The following is a 20,034-nucleotide window of genomic DNA, read 5'->3' as shown; positions in this document are numbered from 1 at the left end:
TGTTTGTGTGTCTATAAACCTGCCAGCGCTTTTGTTTGGTAAGTCTCATCATCTTTCTTTTTAGATATATTTTTTCCACGTGGAATGTTTCCCTCTGTTTTATATCACACACTCCTGGAAATGGAAAAAAGAACACATTGACACCGGTGTGTCAGACCCACCATACTTGCTCCGGACACTGCGAGAGGGCTGTACAAGCAATGATCACACGCACGGCACAGCGGACACACCAGGAACCGCGGTGTTGGCCGTCGAATGGCGCTAGCTGCGCAGCATTTGTGCACCGCCGCCGTCAGTGTCAGCCAGTTTGCCGTGGCATACGGAGCTCCATCGCAGTCTTTAACACTGGTAGCATGCCGCGACAGCGTGGACGTGAACCGTATGTGCAGTTGACGGACTTTGAGCGAGGGCGTATAGTGGGCATGCGGGAGGCCGGGTGGACGTACCGCCGAATTGCTCAACACGTGGGGCGTGAGGTCTCCACAGTACATCGATGTTGTCGCCAGTGGTCGGCGGAAGATGCATGTGCCCGTCGACCTGGGACCGGACTGCAGCGACGCACGGATGCACGCCAAGACCGTAGGATCCTACGCAGTGCCGTAGGGGACCGCACCGCCACTTCCCAGCAAATTAGGGACACTGTTGCTCCTGGGGTATCGGCGAGGACCATTCGCAACCGTCTCCATGAAGCTGGGCTACGGTCCCGCACACCGTTAGGCCGTCTTCCGCTCACGCCCCAACATCGTGCAGCCCGCCTCCAGTGGTGTCGCGACAGGCGTGAATGGAGGGACGAATGGAGACGTGTCGTCTTCAGCGATGAGAGTCGCTTCTGCCTTGGTGCCAATGATGGTCGTATGCGTGTTTGGCGCCGTGCAGGTGAGCGCCACAATCAGGACTGCATACGACCGAGGCACACAGGGCCAACACCCGGCATCATGGTGTGGGGAGCGATCTCCTACACTGGCCGTACACCACTGGTGATCGTCGAGGGGACACTGAATAGTGCACGGTACATCCAAACCGTCATCGAACCCATCGTTCTACCATTCCTAGACCGGCAAGGGAACTTGCTGTTCCAACAGGACAATGCACGTCCGCATGTATCCCGTGCCACCCAACGTGCTCTAGAAGGTGTAAGTCAACTACCCTGGCCAGCAAGATCTCCGGATCTGTCCCCCATTGAGCATGTTTGGGACTGGATGAAGCGTCGTCTCACGCGGTCTGCACGTCCAGCACGAACGCTGGTGCAACTGAGGCGCCAGGTGGAAATGGCATGGCAAGCCGTTCCACAGGACTACATCCAGCATCTCTACGATCGTCTCCGTGGGAGAATAGCAGCCTGCATTGCTGCGAAAGGTGGATATACACTGTACTAGTGCCGACATTGTGCATGCTCTGTTGCCTGTGTCTATGTGCCTGTGGTTCTGTCAGTGTGATCATGTGATGTATCTGACCCCAGGAATGTGTCAATAAAGTTTCCCCTTCCTGGGACAATCAATTCACTGTGTTCTTATTTCAATTTCCAGGAGTGTGTATATATATATATATATATATATATATATATATATATATATATATATATATATATATATATGCTGGGGTGAAAAGGATTTTTTTCTCCTTATTTAGCTGTATTTAACTCTTTTTTTAAATTCTGTTATATATGCACCAGTTTTTCAAAATGAAAGGACTTCTAAAGTTCTATGATACAAAATCTACCATATTTTCTAGTTTTTACACACCTTGTATTTCTTATTTGGCAACTGGTATCTAGACATTCTTTTTCTGTTTGAAAATTATTAAAATTAATGTCCTTATTTTAAACACTTATTCATTTGTGTCTTTCTTTCTTCTCAAATATGACAGTTTGTGTTAATACTTTACCTGTTTATGTCCAGCAAACATAAATGCTTCACTGGCTTCCATGCTGAGGTCAAGTTCTAGGAGCAGTTCAGTATGGTTGCGTATCAGGTATGACACAGCCATGGGAGTGCGCACCCAACCATGAGCAGGTAAACGCATTTCAACTGCAAGTGGTGATGCCTCAACCCGGATTGTAGGCATCATAATGCTACTGCTTGTAACCTGGCTGTTGCTGCCTTTCCTGTGGAATGTTTTACACATATGAGAAATATTTAAAAATTAAAAGTGTAGTAAGAGCTCACATTTTGACAGCATTGCAATGTGTAACATTCTTGCAGGTATGGTGCGAGGTTGTTGTGTCTTATTGGCATAATATTTCAACATCATGTGATCCTTGACTAATAAAGTATCAGGAACTCTTCTATTACTTTTATATATATCATTTGGGATGCTGTCTGCTTCCAAGCACACCCTGCCCATCTGAGGCATCCCATACATGTTTCAGTCCCACTGGTAGTGAGTGGTGTCAAGGTGGCATGTCAGTGGCCAGTTACCCTGGGGATGAGATTCCCCCTTAAAAGCAATAAAGAGTGCCAGGAAGCTCAGTTCAGGCCACAAATAAGGAAATCAGGCACTGACACAGTAGCTGGATGCCATTCATGGCCAGTGGAAACAGACCAGATAAAGATCACCACAGATGGGCGAAGAGCACTTGGATGCAGATAGTGTGCAACATTCCAAAGTCAGGGCTGCAGAAAGATGAAAGGAGGGGAGTAAGGAGCACACACAAAAAGAAGAGCAGCCCCTTGATGCTTGAGTATGTCAGCAGCCCCTTGATGCTTGAGTATGTCAGAGAGCAAGATGACATAATAATTTGACAGAATACCTGCAATAACATTATACACTAAAAGTGATGGTTATTCTCAATTCCCAACACATAAATTTCAAGAGACTGAAAGTCTGTCAATATCTGAAAAGGTTTTAAGTCCATCAAAATGGAAAAGGGTCCATGTTATGTTTTGTAGGACAGGTGACCACTTATAATGGGAAAAGGTAGGATGAATATTGCAGACAGCATGGCAAAAAAATGGCAGGACAGTACTTATGAATAAAGGGAAGTTCCTTAGGAACATATGAGAGACACATAGAAATCTGAGTGAGTGAAATTGAGGAAGGAATATGACTTGATTTCACAGTTGAAAACTATTAACTGATTAAATTTGGCAAAAATTAACAATGCCAAACAGAACACATAACTGCAATGAACTTTACAGCACAGATTAAGTACACGACGGGACCCAATGAACTGTAATCAGAGCCTCTCAATGCTACAACATGGAATGAAAGAGGCTATCTATATGTTCCTGGGAAATTTCTATCCACTAGTCATCAGCCACAAAGCATCAATAATCACTTCTGGAAGTCCATGACAAACAAGTTTATGAAATTTGTGGTAAGGGCTATGGGACCAAACTGCTGAGGTCATCGGTCCCAAGGCTTATGCACTACTTAATCCAACTTAAACTAACTTACACTAAGGACAACACATACATCCACGCCTGAGGGAGGACTCGAACCTCCGATGGGGAGAAGCCGCGCAAACGTGACAAGACAGCTCAGACTGCACTGCTACCCTGTGCGGCCATGTTTATGACCAACAACATTCCAGACATGTTCAATGTGTGACATGTTAAGCAACTGTACTAGTTATGGAAGCTGACAAATAAATGATCCTTGAATGAATCCTTCACCTCGTGTGAATGTAATATTTTTGGCTCTGAAAACTCCTGGTGTAGCAATTGCTTTTCAGAGTCTCCCTACATGCATGAGTTGACACAAAACTTTTGTACGCAACTGTGTCAAAAAATATCTGACTTTGTGTTTGCTTACAATGCAATCTGCCACAGGGTAGACACTAATGTACCATTTAACAAAAAATTGGCCATCACTACTGAACAAATTGAAGTAGTATGCAATTAAAACAATAATTTGCTAATCAACACACCATTTGTGGTTTTTAAATAGCCATTTTAGTGTGAGGAATTTGACTTCTGAACAGTGTGTTTCTTGCTTATGGGTATAACGGATCAAACTACTCTAGGTCATTAGACCCTCTATTAAACAAATATTAAATCGAAAAAATTCTTTTACAAGGAAGGAGATGGGTAGCCAAATCAAATGGGGTCTCCCAATCAATAATGCCATATGATCATTTCATTAGAAACATTACAGTAATTAAGAAAAGTCAAAGGGAGAAAGTATTCGTGCTGATCTTTTCTGATCAAATCCACATTCAAATGGTGATCTTTTTTCTCAATCATTAATTTCTTTTTGATCAGGTAAGATTACACAATCAGCACAGATGAATAAAATATAAAACTAGTTTCACTGTTTGGATATCACTGGCTAAAATTCCAAGTGATGAGTTGGCTGTCTCAATGCTCACCTTACTATGATGGAAGTGGTGGCATTATTACAATGGGCACCTATGATAAAGGGGTACCAAAACTGCAGTAAACTGCAATGATTTGCTGAAGAATGTATTTATGGGTAACTCTAGTGGGGCCAATTCAGAGCCAGCAAAGAATTTAGATTTTCGATGAAGTGTATTGTATGCAGACATCCATGCAGTTGCAGAATTTTTTTCAATATGTTGTGGATCCTTGTTGACAGCTTCAGCACACCACTCTCTGCTCCATGACGCTAAGAGTTTTTTGGATTGGGTTGTCTACAAGTCATGACTTAGTATCTTAAATTCCAAGGCATCTTTTTTGGTTGCTGCCTAGGCCACGTGATCTGCAAGTTCATTTCCTGAGAGTGCAACACAGCTGGGTGTCAACAGAAATATAACTGACCTTTCCAAGTTATGGAACTTCGAAAGAAGGTCTTGAGTGTGAGCAGATGTGGATGTACTGCGAAGCTTGCGTAATGGCTACTAGTTATGCTATGAAGACAATACATTCCTGTGATAGGGAGTATTATACATTGCTAGCTGAGGAAGTGGAAGTAGTTCCCATTTGGCCATCAACGCATGATCCATCTCTGCACTCCATTAAATAACTCATTATGTTACTAAAGTTACAGATGTGTTGAACTATTTGGCTATGGCAGAAGCACATTATACATGTTTTGTAAGTAATGAATTGAAATACTTGGGTGAGGCCCAAGAATGTCTTCTTAAGGAGTACTGCAGCTGACATTTTGCAACACTCAAGCTTGAAGACCTGTAAAAGGTGCAAGGTCATTAACATAATGGAAATTAAGACTGTACACTCCACGGCCTCTAAAAGTCTGTTAAATGCAATTAAGAAAAGTGTTATACTCAGAACAACACCTAGAGGGACCATTTTTCTGTGTGTGGTGAAGACCATGAGAAGTGTATACTAGCACACCGAAGGACCAATGACATAAACAATTACAGATAGAAATCAGGAGGGTCCTTCTAAGGCCCTACCAATGTAAGAGTAGTATTACTACGATGCCACCACATGGTGTCATAAACTTTTCACAGATAGAAAAAGAATGCAATGAAAGGCTGACAGTGGGTGAAGACTGTTCCGATGATGCCATATTCTAAGCAAATTACTGAGCTACGTGAGTAAGACTCATGAACTGCCCTCACAGCTTTACTTCTGCCAGCACCTCATCACTTACCTTCCAAACTTCACAGAACTTCTCCAGCAAAACTAGCTCAGTTGGTACAGCACTTGCCAATGAAAGGCAAAGGTTCCAGGTTTGAGTCCTTGTCTGGCACACAGTTTTCATCCGCCAGGAAGTTTCATACAAGTGTACACTCTTCTCCAGAGTGAAAAGTCATTCTGTAAACAATCCCCCAGGCTGTGGCTAAGCCATGTCTCCACAATATCTTTTCTTCCAGGAGTGCTAGTCCCACTAGTTTCACAGGTGAACTTCCATGAAGTTTGGAAGGTAGGAGATGAGGTACTGGTGAAAGTAAGGCTGTGAGGATGGTTACAAGTTGTACTCGGTTAGCTCAGATGGTAGAGCACTTGCCCATGAAACGCAAAGGTACCGGGTTCGAATCTAAGTTCAGCAGAGTTTTAACCTAAGAACATGACGTCTGTATTACAAGGGCAATGATTTGGTGACTGGTTATGTACACAATCACAATCTGGTGTCATGGCACAGCACTAAGGCACTCCCACTCAATGAATAGGTCACTGTATGCTTCAGAGTGTAGAGAACTGATTGGCGTATCTACTCCTCCTCTATTATGCTGTCCTAGAACTTAGCATTTGCGTCACAATACTGGTCTCATCAGGTTTCAAATGGTTCAAATGGCTCTGAGCACTATGGGACTTAACATCTGTGGTCATCAGTCCCCTAGAACTTAGAACTACTTAAACCTAACTAACCTAAGGACAACACACACATCCATGCCCGAGGCAGGATTCGAACCTGCGACTGTAGCAGTCGCGCAGTTCCGGACTGAGCGCCTAGAACCGCTAGACCACCGCAGCCGGCCATCAGGTTTCATTCCATGATTATATTCAGATCAGTGCTCGGTGACAGCTGATTTGCTTGGTCATTTTAATCAGGTATGCCACCAACGTTCTTTGCATCTCTCCTCAACTGTTATGATAGTCTATCTCTCATAAGTTATGCCACATTCACATGGAATACAATACACACACAGCTTTTGGAGTCCTAGATCACCTTTAACATTACAAAGAATGTGTTTTATCTTAGTTGAAGGGAGCCAAAATACACTGGGTGCCATGTTTCCATAGGCATCCATCGATCTTTCCAGATACTGGGCCAGCATAATGCAGAAAAGCTACTGTGTGGGTCTCAGTTTCAGTTCCAGTTTCAAGCTCTTTCTCTGAGACATTCTCAATTTTGATTGCATCATCCGTTCAATCTTTTGATCAGAGAACCCATTCCTTTTCCTTGATGTGTTGATTAAGAGAAAACGGACAGATCCCTGGGTTGGGTTGGGTTGGGTTGTTTTGGGGGAGGAGACCAGACAGCGAGGTCATCGGTCTCATCGGATTAGGGAAGGATGTTGGCCGTGCCCTTTCAAAGGAACCATCCCGGCATTTGCCTGGAGCGATTTAGGGAAATCACGGAAAACCTAAATCAGGATGACCAGACACGGGATTGAATCGTCGTCCTCCCGAAAGCGAATCCAGTGTGCTAACCACTGCACCACCTCGCTCGGTAGATCCCTGGGTCATAGTGCATATCCAAAACCTATGCACAATGACCTTTATCTTCTTCCCTCGAGCCTTCGCCATCCATCACAAAAAAATTTGGTGCTAAAGACCCTGGCCCATAGAGCTTCAGCACTTTCAGACACAGAGAGCCTTCTTGAAGACGAGGTAGACTTTCACATGGAGTGTTGTTATGCAGTTGGTTAGTTAGTTACATGTTCCATTGATCAATAGCATGAAAAAACTGCTATGATCCACACAGGAAACAAGTTTTTTTTCTTTTTTTACATTATAGCGTTATCCCTAAATATTTCTATTATCTATCCCATTCCCTTAAATGGCACAAAATGTATATATTATATCTCCAGATTTATTTACTCATATTCAAGAATTCATCTATGGTACAGAAGGAGTGGTCAAGGATGTATGATTTCAATTTGTTTTTGAAACTATTACTGCTGTCTGTCAGACATTTTATTTCATCTGGTAATTTATCAAAAAGTTTTATAGCAGCATATTTTACCCCTTTCTGTGCCAAAGATGGGTTAAGTAAAGGATAGTGTAGGTTTTTCTTTTTTCTGGTACTGTAATCATGAATGTCGCTGTTGATTTTAAACTAGTCCGTGTTGTTGAGAAAAAATTTCATTACTGAGTGAATGTACTGTGAAGCAGTTGTAAGAATTCCTAATCTTTTAAACAGATGCCTACAAGATGTGCGATTATGAACCCCACACATTATTGTAACTACTTTCTTTTGAGCAGTGAATACCTTTTGCCTAAGTATTGAGTTGCCCCAGAAAATTATTCCATGTGACATCAGAGTGGAAGAATGCAAAGTATGTTAGCTTACTAATTTCTACATCCTCAAAATCGGCAATTATTCTGATTACAAAAGTTGCTGAACCCAGTCGCTTTAGGAGATTCAAAATATGAATTTTCCAATTAAGATTCTCATCTATATGTACACCCAAAAACTTAGTATGCTCTACCCTGGCTACTGACTTCTTTTGATGTGTTATGTTTATTGAAGGAATTATACTTTTTACTGCAGAAAATTGGATGTACTGTGTTTTTTCAAAGTTCAGAGCAAGCCCATTCGCAGAAAACCAATTAATAACTTTTCCAAGACCTTATTTGTATCATTTTCTATCGGACTTTCTATTACTGGATTAATAATTATGCTTGTATCATCAGCAAACAGTGTCAGTTCAGCATCTTGTTTCACATAAGAAGGGAGGTCATTCACATATATCAAGAACAGGAGGGGACCAATGATCGAACCTTGTGGAACACCTAATGCAATTTCATCCCAGTTAGATGAAGTGGCAAACTCCTTTGAATCACTTGAAGCATATAAAGAGACTTTTTGCTTCCTTTTCTGTAGATATGACTTAAAACACTCATACGCTGTTCCATTTATACTATAGAATTGTAATTTCTCTAACATAATGTCATGGTTCACATAATCAAATGCTTTGGATAAGTCACAGAATATTCCCACTGGTGACATTTTACTATTTAAAGATTATTATGTGGACAGTGGAATTGTATATTGCTGTCTCAGTGGAACAGCATTTCTGAAATCCGAACTGTGATTTACTAAGTGTCCCATAACTGTTGAGATGGTTAACCACTCTTTAGTACATTACTTTCTCAAAGATTTTTGAAAATGCTGTAAGCAAGGATACTGGCCAGTAATTATTGACATCTGTGGTTTCCCTCTTTTTGTAGAGAGGCCTGACAATGGCATATTTTAACCTGTCTGGAAAAATACCCTGAGTCAGTGATGCGTTACATCTGTGACTCAAAACATCAGTTGTAATTGCTCCACATTGTTTTAATAACTTGTTAGAGATGTCATCTACTCCAACAGAACATTTATTTTTCACGGATTTAATAATTTTCCTTATTTCACATGAGGTTGTTAGATGAAATTTAATCTTCCATGTACTGGCTGGCTTTTTCTTTTGAACTATTCTCCCCAATTTTTTCTCCTACACTCAAGAAGTGATTGTTAAATACATTGGCTACCTGTGTACTGTTGGTTAACATGGTTTCATTCTCTTTAACAGTAACATTACCTACCCCAGTGGTTACTTTTCCTGTCTCCCTTCTAACAACATTCCATATTGATTTGATTTTATTGCTGGAGTTGTTAATTTCTTCTCTAACATACATATTTCTTGATTTCCTTACAACTTTTCTCAGTATGTTACAATAATTTTTATAGTGTAAAACTACTTCTGGATCTTTACTAGTTCTTGCTGTCTCATACTGTTTTATTTTACTTTCTGAAGACACTTTAATACCAGTAGAAGTCCAAGGTTTCTTTGAAAAGTCTGTGGTGTTACATTTAGTAATTTTCTTTGGAAAACTATGTTCAAAAAGGAATATAAATTTATCAAGAAACATGCTGCATTTATCATTAGCACTTGGCTCATTATATTTCCTAAACTTTCTATGAAGTGATCTATAGATACCGGGTTGAGCACGCTCACACTTTTACTTAATGGTTTCTGAAGTGTACACTCTGTTAGGTTTTGTAAGTTAATCAGTTGTGCATCATGGTCAGATAATCCATTTACCACAGGGAAAGCATGTGTTTGTTCTACATCCTCTTGCTGTACAAATACATTATCTATTAGAGTACTACTGTCCTGAGCTATATGTGTAAGGAATTTGATCACTGATTCCAAGTTATATGTTGTTAAGAACACTTCTAGTTCACTTTTCCTATCAGAATTGCTTAAAAAGTTAACCCTGAAATCACCACAGATTAATAACTTATTTTTGTCTAACGGACAGCATAATAGGGGGTCAAACTTTTTTATGAATAGCCCACAACTGCTACAGCTTGAGTTGTTAATACATTGTCATGACATGTGACCAAAGCAACTGCATTTAAAACCTCACACAGGAGGCAGTATAAAATGGTATGATGTCACCATAATAGACTAATTTTCATCTGTTCTGGAATGAATCATCTCTGATGCCCAGAATGTATGCTCCAGTGTCTGTCCTGCTATCTTCAGGCCTTGTTGGACATGGCAAATGAAGTGAATTCCCTGTCTTTCTAAATTGGTCTGCAATTCTTCGTCTGCTTGGAATGTAGGGAAACAATGTAAAAATTACTGTCTGCACTATGTTGAGGCTCTTAGCAGACGTATCTGTGACTGGGATAACACCGAGTTTGTTACAAGGGACTGGGCTGCATATGAGTTTTGATTAATATTCATCAGCTTCTCATTTTACCTATTTGTTCTGAAAATCAGAATGATTTTGCATTCAGGAAGGATTTACCATCTGCTCTGGTACAGAACAAGTATTGTGGTGATCATGTCCCATACAGTAGCGAAGGAAGGAAATGCCTTGGGACTGTATCTCTCTGCAGCAACTCTATCTGCTGTCAGGTAAGATTTGTGAGACTGTTTGGTCATCAGCTTAGGATAGTTTAGGTCTCTTATTGGGTGTTGTCCACATTGGTGTCACTCAATCGGAACAGGGGCTCTCTGCAAGGGCACTAAACAGGCACAGCAACTGCAACAACTGCAGGGAGTCTCCAAGTCTCAGACTCCATGAACACAAAATCCTTGGCATTTACAGGATGTAGACAGCTCTGGTACCAACAGTATGATTTCTGCTTGGTCAGGGGGCTAAAGTCATGCAGATACTTGACAGTCTCCCCACAATGGATTGGATAACGTGCTGGGTTATGGGCATTTGCTTATATCACACACAGTACGTTAATTATGTGGCATTGCATATCTGGTGGAACATGTACCACATCGGACAACCTACTCAACAGAGAAAAGTATTTTGAAAAACGAAGGGCCAAATAGTCTAATGGGGACCATACCTGTTTAGCAAGATATAATGGCATACGAGGGCTATCCGGAAAGTAAAAGACGTTTTGAAATTAAAAAATTAACGAAAAGAAATTATAGTATACATTTTAAAGGTACACTCTTAAGCCGTTTATCTACACAACTGGCATTCAAGTTGAGGCACTTATTACATCATCACTCACATTATTCAATACCATCTCTGTAGAAATCTGCCACCAGCAATTGCAACCATTGGTTTATACTGGTGTGTCATTTGCCACCAGTGTAAAAGCATTGAGTAGTAAGCTGTGTGTTCATTGCTGGGAAGAGGGGTTGTTGCTCATCACCAAATCCAGGTGACTCTACAGAAGTGAGCCATGGGTCACTTACAAACAAGAAGAAAGTAAGAGCCACAGAGCTGAAATGAGATTTCACAGGAATATGAAATGCTGTACAGGAGCAGAAATATTATGAAACAGCACCATTAGCAAGTGACTAAACACAGTTAATGTAAGAAGCAAAAATGAAGACACCAGAAGAAAATGGTGTGAGCATCTCAACAGAATGAGGTATGGCAAACTACCTTAAAAGTCAGAAATAAGCTGGTAGGCTGAAGATGTCTGGGAAGGCAAAGGAAGAGATGGGCACCGCAACAGGCAAACGCTTAGTACTTGAAGTGCACAAGGGAAAAAAGAAAACTTGGAATTACACCGGCAATTTCTGTCATTTAGTAAGTTGAGTTTTTTTGCATTCACATGCAATTAGTTTCAAATTGAAAACCATTTCCTAGCACTCATTTCTCTTTCCTTAGTAACATCTCATCTGTCTCAATATATATTTTTCATTGCAGTTTTTGAAGAAATGTAGTTGACTGCCATTAGAAGGTAGTTCAGGCATTAATAAAAATGTTTTGATGCAACACTTTCAAGAAAGTCACACTTCTCACAATAATTTTTTAATATGTGACCCCACTTCCCGGCCTGCTACCTGGAACATTAAAGTTAGACTAGACTAGAATAACAAATAGCATGGAAATGAAACTAAACAACGTAATACCACAGCCCTTTTTCTGGGTGGGAGTGGGGGTGGGGGTGGGGAGTAGAGAGAGAGAGAGAGAGAGAGAGAGAGAGAGAGAGAGAGAGAGAGCAGGGGTGGGAGGAGGAAGGAAGGAAGGAAGGAAGGAAGGAAGGAAGACTGTAAATATCTATACTACTCAACAGATCTCCTACATTATTTTCAATACTGGTTTTGTGTCATATGATTGTTTATCTTCCAGCAAGATTTTTATCATTATATTAGTAATTATTCAAATTTATTTACTGAAACTTTTAAAATTTGTCTAGAGTTATAAAAGACTTATAAATGTGTTTTAAGTGCTTTACCTTTTCCATTGTAAAGTGTACACTCCAAGAGCAACTGGCTGCTCAGCTGCCTGGTTTATACACACACAATAGGCTTCAGCACCAATTTCACCATCTTTAAGACACACAGAACGCAACTGTGATTGCATTGTGGCATCCACAGAGCTAGCCTGCTGGGACTAACAAGATAAAACCATTGGAACATTAACCAAATGCATTATCATGAAACTATAATCACATAACACTTTATACAACAATCTATAAAAATCAACTAAATGTAGTTAAGTAAGTACAAATTATGTACAGTGTGCCAGAAAATTAATTTACCAATGTCACAAAGGCACAAAAAATATAGTTTAAGACTAAAATGATGCAGCATTGTTCCTGTCTAGGTATCAGATCATATAAACTAGACACAAAAAGAGAAGAGCCCAAGTTTGCACAGTTAAAAGTAAGCACTGGATTTGTGTCGTGTTACACTTCACAAAGTGGACATCGTCGACATTCAAGAAATGTTCAAAACAAACCAGTAACTTGCACCATGAACAGAGAACGAAAAATTGTGCACTGCAGTGATCATGAAGGTTCACATCATCAAGATCGAATGCAAACTCCTTGTGAGTTAAGAAACTGTGCACAATGTTCAGCTAGGTATGCACTCTTACAGAATGCATACAGAATCATATTGGTGAGAGCTGATGGAACGTGATCTCATGAAATCAAATGCGAAATAGTCTGCTGTGGAGCTTATACAAAAACCAGCTATCCTTTAGTGCACAGCTGTAGATACTGTGATAACACACACATCCAGAGGCTGAATTTGTCCAGTGGTTCCCGGTGGTATGAATTACAATCTCACACATTTTTCAAAGGGATAGTTTGCTCTAAAGGTACGATTTTTATACACAGACCAGGTGTAAAGCAAAAGCAGGTTATTTTGCCCTCTGCCACACACCACTTGGTGGCTAGCGGAGTATATATGTAGATGTAGATGCTGGCCAAAAACAGTGCTCACACCAAATTTGTAGTTCTCTAATGCCCATTTTCCCACTCTTGCTTGCTGTGATGTAAACATATCCTGTTCACATTGCAAGATCACACACACAAGATCATAGGGACAGAGCACCTCCAACTTCTCCCAGCACAATAAATAACTTTCCAGCCAACTTACCATTCAGATTAACAGTTGGCATACTTGCATATGAATACATTACAGCATTGATGTTAGTTGATCTTGATACAACTGTCTTTCTACCTCTAATTTCCTGGGTTCAAACCCCAATTGATCTGAGTTGAAAACAAATTCCTTACTGAATTATGGGGTCCATTTATTTATCTCAGCTACAAATTCTTTGGCTGATTCAGCAGTTTGCTGTTTGAAATTTCGTTAACTTACATCTTCCAATTCTGTAGGACTGTTTGAAGTTATGCGCAACCATTCACTGCTTCCCTTGAAATCACTGTAATCTATGTCACTTGCAATTTGAAGTGCATGGTCATTATCACACACATCCTGTACACTGTATCGAGCATCCCTGAAATGCAAAAACATCAGTTTTTGTAACAAGTGTGTCTTGTCCTACCTTGAATATTTGTAGTTTTTCTTATGCACTACATGGTCATATTGCTACAGACTTATTTGGAATCTGTTCATAACTGCTTTTTAGTAAGCTGTGGATGATTTTCCATGTTCATAATTACATTTAGTACCTACTCCTTGGACAACAATTGCCCTTTACAGAGTGTCACTGGAGTCAGGATTTGTGGCTCCCTGTTCAACAACGATAGCTCGACACAAGCTTTGATATCACTTTCACTGGTTAAGCCGATATTGTCACCATTGTACTCTTCATGTACATTTGTCCACACAGTTGAGTGTATATGACTCCACCCAGTTCACTGACTCACCTTGCAGAAATGCTAATATTTCATATGCCACTTCTTTACTTGGGTTCCTTTCTGACAAAAGCCAACTTCAGCAACTGCTGTTGTAGGTATCACACATTGTTTGCTTTGTTTATCGTTGCCATTGCTCAGCTTTGTATCAACACCACTAAACCTCTACCACTGTTGCAAATTACTCATCAACTAAACAGTTCAATCACGCTCTGTAGCCTCATGCTGTGCTCACCACTGGATATCTCCAGTCTTAGTCTGCCCCCTGTTGCCGTTAGCAGCCAAATGTGGGGAAAGGGGGGGGGGGGGGGGCATCAAGTGTCATAAATGTCATTGGTCTTTTTCGACCTCATGCTTAAGGTGTTCCTTGTGAGTGACTGGGAATGTGGTAGATCTGGTAGGTACAACAACTCTAAAAGAGATAGTTGGTTTTCATTTGCCATCTGAAGACCTAGGTTGTAAGCAATTTTAAGTAACACTCAATGAGAACATAGTTGTTGCACGTAAAACATTGTATGTGGTGTGCTGTATTCATGTTAGCTGATAGCTCCATGATAAAGTGAGAAATGGCAGCTCTATCTCTAATCACTAATGGCAACTTTGTCGTGCTGTGTGCTTGTAAACATCAGTAAGTGCAAAAATAGTTGCTAGTAGTAGCAACAAGTGCAATGTTTGTGCGAGAAAAATGCATTTAAGGGAAAATTTGTACAAATCTGAGGATGGTGTGGATAACTATGACTCTGATTGAGATCCTGAATATGTTCCTGAACATAAAAGTGCTTCAAAAGTAGTTGCTAATCGGATATGTGTGACTAATTGTTTATGCATGTAAACAATGTTAAGTTGTGCCCCTTACCATTGTTTACATGAATTTACATTGTGAGATTAAATAGTTCAGCAGCATTTCATTGTAATATTGATACACATACAAAATAATACCTCACTCTCAAAGGAAATCAACACAGGCCCCTTGACATAAGAAAAATGGGTACCATGATTATTTCTTTGCCTGAACAACATAGCTGGTTAACATGGAAGACATTTCATACACTGTTGGCATTTGTATATGTTGCCATTACAATGGGATAAAAACTGACTACAGTAGAAATACAGTTTTTCCCAAAAGGTAAGAACCATGTTAGTTTGCTCAGTTGGAATAGTTTCCACAACATTATTCTGAACACAGATCAATCAAATATAAATCTCCCACATGATCAAATGGAACTACAAGTATTAAATAAATTTTAAGACTGCTGATGATGGAAAGAGTAAAGTCAACAAATTTGAGATGTTGAGTCCTCATTAGGCACATATGCAAAACTCAGAAATTTCCTGAGTTTTTTGGATAAATCATTCTTCTGAGCTAACAGAAAAGAGAGTGCCTGACAAAATAGTGAAGCATCCAGAAGAGGAGGAGGAAACAAAATGCAACATCACAGATTGAGAGATTATGTGATTTTGAGTGATAGCAATACTGAGTCAAATTTACAAGGAGCAAGGGCAGTATGATCCCACTTATCAGTAGGACGATGCATTCCCTCTGGCCCAGATGTATGCAGTGATTCAGTTCAACATCATAAAACCTATTTATCCCCTACCAAGGCAAGCTAGTCAACATCTATTGCAACTGGTCCTTGATATCCTGGCTACTGGCACTGAGGTGGAGTTGACTCTGAACTGATCTAACATGTGTTCTACTGAGGACAGATGTGGGGTTCTTGCTGGCCAAAGGAACACCTCCACATCATGCACACAGTCCATACACACGTACACCATATGTGCACGAGCGTTATCCTGTTGAAAAAAGGGCATGATACTGTCAAATTATGATATACCATTGTGCCATCAGTGTTCCCTCTATCACTACAAGTTGTGAGTCATACGCAATGGCTCCCCACACCATAAGGGACATAACTATGCCTCTCCAAAACATTGGAAGAAAGTGACATCTCCTCATGTCACCATCATACCCACCAACGATGGTATCAAGTAGTCCACAACTGTAATTCACCACTGAATACAATGTGACACCATTCGCCGCCAGTCCATATTTCCCAATCATGGTACCAATCCAAACATACCTGTTTGTGTTGTGGTGTTATGGCAGCCTACACATGGGACAGTAATTCCCTAAACTGGTTGCTGCTAGTCTCCAACTAATGGTGTCGTCTTACACAAAATGTTGCTGGTAGTCCATTACATGTTCTCAGATGGAACTGGTGTGAGGGGGTTATGATGTGCTTGGTGCACAATATGGCAATTCTCCTGTGGTGTCACCGCCAGACACCACACTTGCTAGGTGGTAGCCTTTAAATCGGCCGCGGTCCGTTAGTATACGTCGGACCCGCGTGTCGCCACTGTCAGTGATTGCAGACCGAGCGCCGCCACACGGCAGGTCTAGAGAGACGTCCTAGCACTCGCTCCAGTTGTACAGCAGACTTTGCCAGAGATGGATCAATGACAAATACGCTCTCATTTGCTGAGACGATAGTTAGCATAGCCTTCAGCTACGTCATTTGCAACGACCTAGCAAGGCGCCATTACCAGTTTATATTGAGATTGTAATTCATGTATCAACAAGAGCGATGTTCTCCAATTATGGATTAAAGTTAAGTATTCCAGAAGCTATGTTCTATTTTTGGCTACTATAACTCCTTTAACTGTTCCAGACCTCACGCCAGTCTGCGTGAGCTTAAACGCGTGCATTTCGGCCTCCTCTAGCAACACGGTGTTGGCTCTTCTGCCAACACATCATCTCCATTGTGGTTGTCAGATGTGGTTGATCAGAAAATAGATTAAAAGCCTGGCACAAATTTTTACAAGTTGCCATTCAATTTATTTTGATGCCTAATTACAGCTAATATTGGAATTTCACATTTTTATAAAATATACAGCTGTGGGATCATAAATGGTGTCTGTTCTTTTAGACTTGTCTGAAAGGACAGACACCTTACCCATAAATCTTATTTACATGACCGCCTTCATGTTCCCTTGTAATCCAATGTTGGGCCACTTATCTGAATGCTCCACAAATCTGGATACCGCACAATGGACACCCTCAATGAGATGCTTTAAAAAAGTGTCAGGTGTTGATAATGCTAATATCATCTCTGTGTCCTTAGCAGTGACCATTTAATATCTAACATTGTGCTCACCCGTTTTATATAACCCACAACATCCCGTAACAACACAAAAACACTATGGTTGCCATTTTACCTGCCACCGAGAATTGCAACTCTATCATTTACACAACAAAATTGAAATTTCAACAGTAGCCACTATCGGGCATCAAAATAAATTCAATGGCGACAAGTGAAAATTTGTCCTGAATCAAGACTCGAATCCAGATTTCCCACTTTACTTAAACGGTCGTCTTAATGACGTCTGCTATCTGAGCGCACTTCCTGTCCAACACAAACTCCCAGCTTTTCACACACTACATATGCAGCATTCCCTGTCCAATCTCGTGCTGACTGCCACAAAAGGTCGGACAAAGAGTGCATCTACAATGAATGATCATTAATTGCCATCAAAGCACATATAAAGCATGGGGTTGCAAGCAATGAGAGTAATGGACAGGTGACGCTACATATGTAGTGTGCAACAAGTTGGGAATCTGGGTTGGTAGGAAGCGTGCTCGGATAGCCAAAGTGGTTAAAGCTACATCTCTTGTAAAGCAGGAAATCTGGGTTTGAGCCCAGGTCTGCCACAAATCTTCACTTATAGCCACTGAATTAATTTTGATGCCTGATTGTGGCTAATGCCAGAGTTTCAAATTCGTCACACTGTATACAGCTGTGGGATCATGAAAGAACTTTCAGACATGCTCAAAAGACATATAAATATATGAGTCTTGACAGCCATTATTGACCACTCAGTGCAGATACACACTTCATCTGACCTCCTGCACAATCAGCATGAGGCTGAGATCAATGAGGGTAATGGACAGGAGGTGCTACTTATGTAGTGTGCAAGAAGTTGGGAATTTTGAATGAACAGAAAGCGAGCTCACGTAGCCAAAGTAGTTAATGTGACTGCTTGCATAAATTGGGAAATCCAGACTCTTGGTCTGGTCTGGCATACATTTTCACTTATCACCATTGAATTTATTTTGATGCCCGATTATAGGTAATGTCAGAATTTAAATTCTATGATGTACACATACAGCTGCGGTACCATGAACAGTGTCTGTTCTTTCAGAGATGACTGTCGATGATGTACACGCATATGAACTTACACTGACATCCAGCTGTGTTTTATGGGTGTTTCACTTTTTTTTTTTTTTTCCAGGCAATGTGCGCGCGCGCGCACACACACACACACACACACACACACACACACACACACACACACACACACACACACACACACAGATACATAAACATAAATCTGCATGGCTTCATTATCCTGGCAGTGTATGGTGGGTTGTGCCAGTGGAATGGGTGAGGGGAGACAGCAGGTAAGAAATTGTAGGGAGAGCTGGGGAAGGTTGGTTGAAGCTGGGAAGGCCAGGCAACAATTGCACAGGATGTGAATGTGGCACTTCTGAATTCTCACTGATGCTGGCAGGCGAGATGTGCAAAGTGCACACTGACATGTCAAATGTAGGAGTGGATTGGGAGAGAGAAATAGAAGCGAGGAAATGGACGACTGCAAAGAGGAAAATCTGAGAGCAGGATGAGTGAATGAGGGTTAAGGAAGCTGCAATAGAGATAGACATTGGACAGGTAACTAGTGAAAATTGAGGCCAGGATAATTATGGGACCAAAGGATGTATTGTAAGGACAATTTCCATCTGCTGATTCAAAGATGCTGATATTAGGAGACAGGATGGAGGTCCCAAGTGTTGTGAAGCTGCCATTAAAGTTAATTATGGTACACTCAGTAGCATGTTCTGCCAATAGGTGGTCAACTCTGTTCTTGACTATTGTTTGTCAGTAGCATTCATTTCAGAGGACAGTGTGTTAGTGGTCATGCTCTCATAAAACACAGTGCAGAACTTTTAGTGCAGCTAATATACGACATCATTACTTTCGCATATGGCTCTGACTCTGAGGTATAGAATACGCTGGCATCAGAACTCGCTTGGATGAATAGTGTGGGAGCAATAGGTAGGTCTTACAACTGTGACTTCCGCAGGTGCCTAGCCCAATGACATGGTGTTGGGAGTAGGTGTGTTGAAAGGATGAAATACAATATTTTACAGATTGTTTATGTATTGGAATACCAGTCTGGGAGGGGGGAGGAGGATTAAGGGTAAGATGTTTCTCATTTCTGAGCGTATCAATAAGTGGCTGAAGCCCTATGGAAGAGTATAGTTAAGTTGTTCCAGTCCAGGGTGCTATGAGAGGGATGCTCCTTTGCAGCTGATTTGTGTTGGTGGATGGAGGATTAGGGATATACTCATATGTAAAAGCAATGCAAGAGGTATGTATATGTAGTAGGTTTGGATGGTAAAGCCTGTTTGTAAAGGCCTTAGTAAGCCATTAGCATATTGGGCAAGGGATTGGTCATTACTGCAGATGTGCAGTCCTTGAGTGCCTAGACTGTATGAGAGGGCCTCTTTAGTGTGAAAAGATTAGCAGATATCACACTGCTGGTATTGCTGATTGTTAGTGGGCTTGATGTGGACAGAGGTTTTGATCAAGGCATCAGAGATGTGGAGGTCTACATCCATGAAAGTGGCATGCTGGGCTGAGTAGGACCTAGTCCATTAGATGTGACAAGGTGTCGAGTCTGTGGAGGAATTAGGGTAGAGTGTCTTTGCCCTGGGTCCAGCTCATGAAGATATCATCAATGCTGGTCAAGCAGTTTGGTGTCTAGGAATGGTTTCCTCTAGATATCTCACGGCCAGGACACAAGATTTTTTGGTGCATTATCCCATCAAATGAGAAGTATTTATGAGTAAGGATGCAGAGT

The 20,034-nt window shown here is 41.0% G+C and overlaps 1 protein-coding gene across 2 annotated transcripts in view; it reads right to left on the bottom strand.

Moving 5' to 3' along the window:
- The window catches only part of LOC126245504 (trafficking protein particle complex subunit 11), a 106,110-nt gene that overhangs the window by 14,712 nt on the left and 71,364 nt on the right, over window positions 1-20,034 (bottom strand). For both annotated transcript variants that reach the window (XM_049948320.1, XM_049948321.1), the window contains exons 17-18: window positions 12,241-12,398; window positions 1,885-2,104 (exon numbers count right to left, since the gene is read on the bottom strand). In XM_049948320.1, the coding sequence (XP_049804277.1) occupies window positions 1,885-2,104; window positions 12,241-12,398 (378 nt within the window). The remainder of the gene's footprint in view (window positions 1-1,884; window positions 2,105-12,240; window positions 12,399-20,034) is intronic.

The sequence above is a fragment of the Schistocerca nitens genome, chromosome 1 (assembly GCF_023898315.1).
Source record: "Schistocerca nitens isolate TAMUIC-IGC-003100 chromosome 1, iqSchNite1.1, whole genome shotgun sequence".
Taxonomy (NCBI): Eukaryota; Metazoa; Arthropoda; class Insecta; order Orthoptera; family Acrididae; genus Schistocerca; species Schistocerca nitens.
This window is presented reverse-complemented; position numbering and strand designations above follow the sequence as displayed.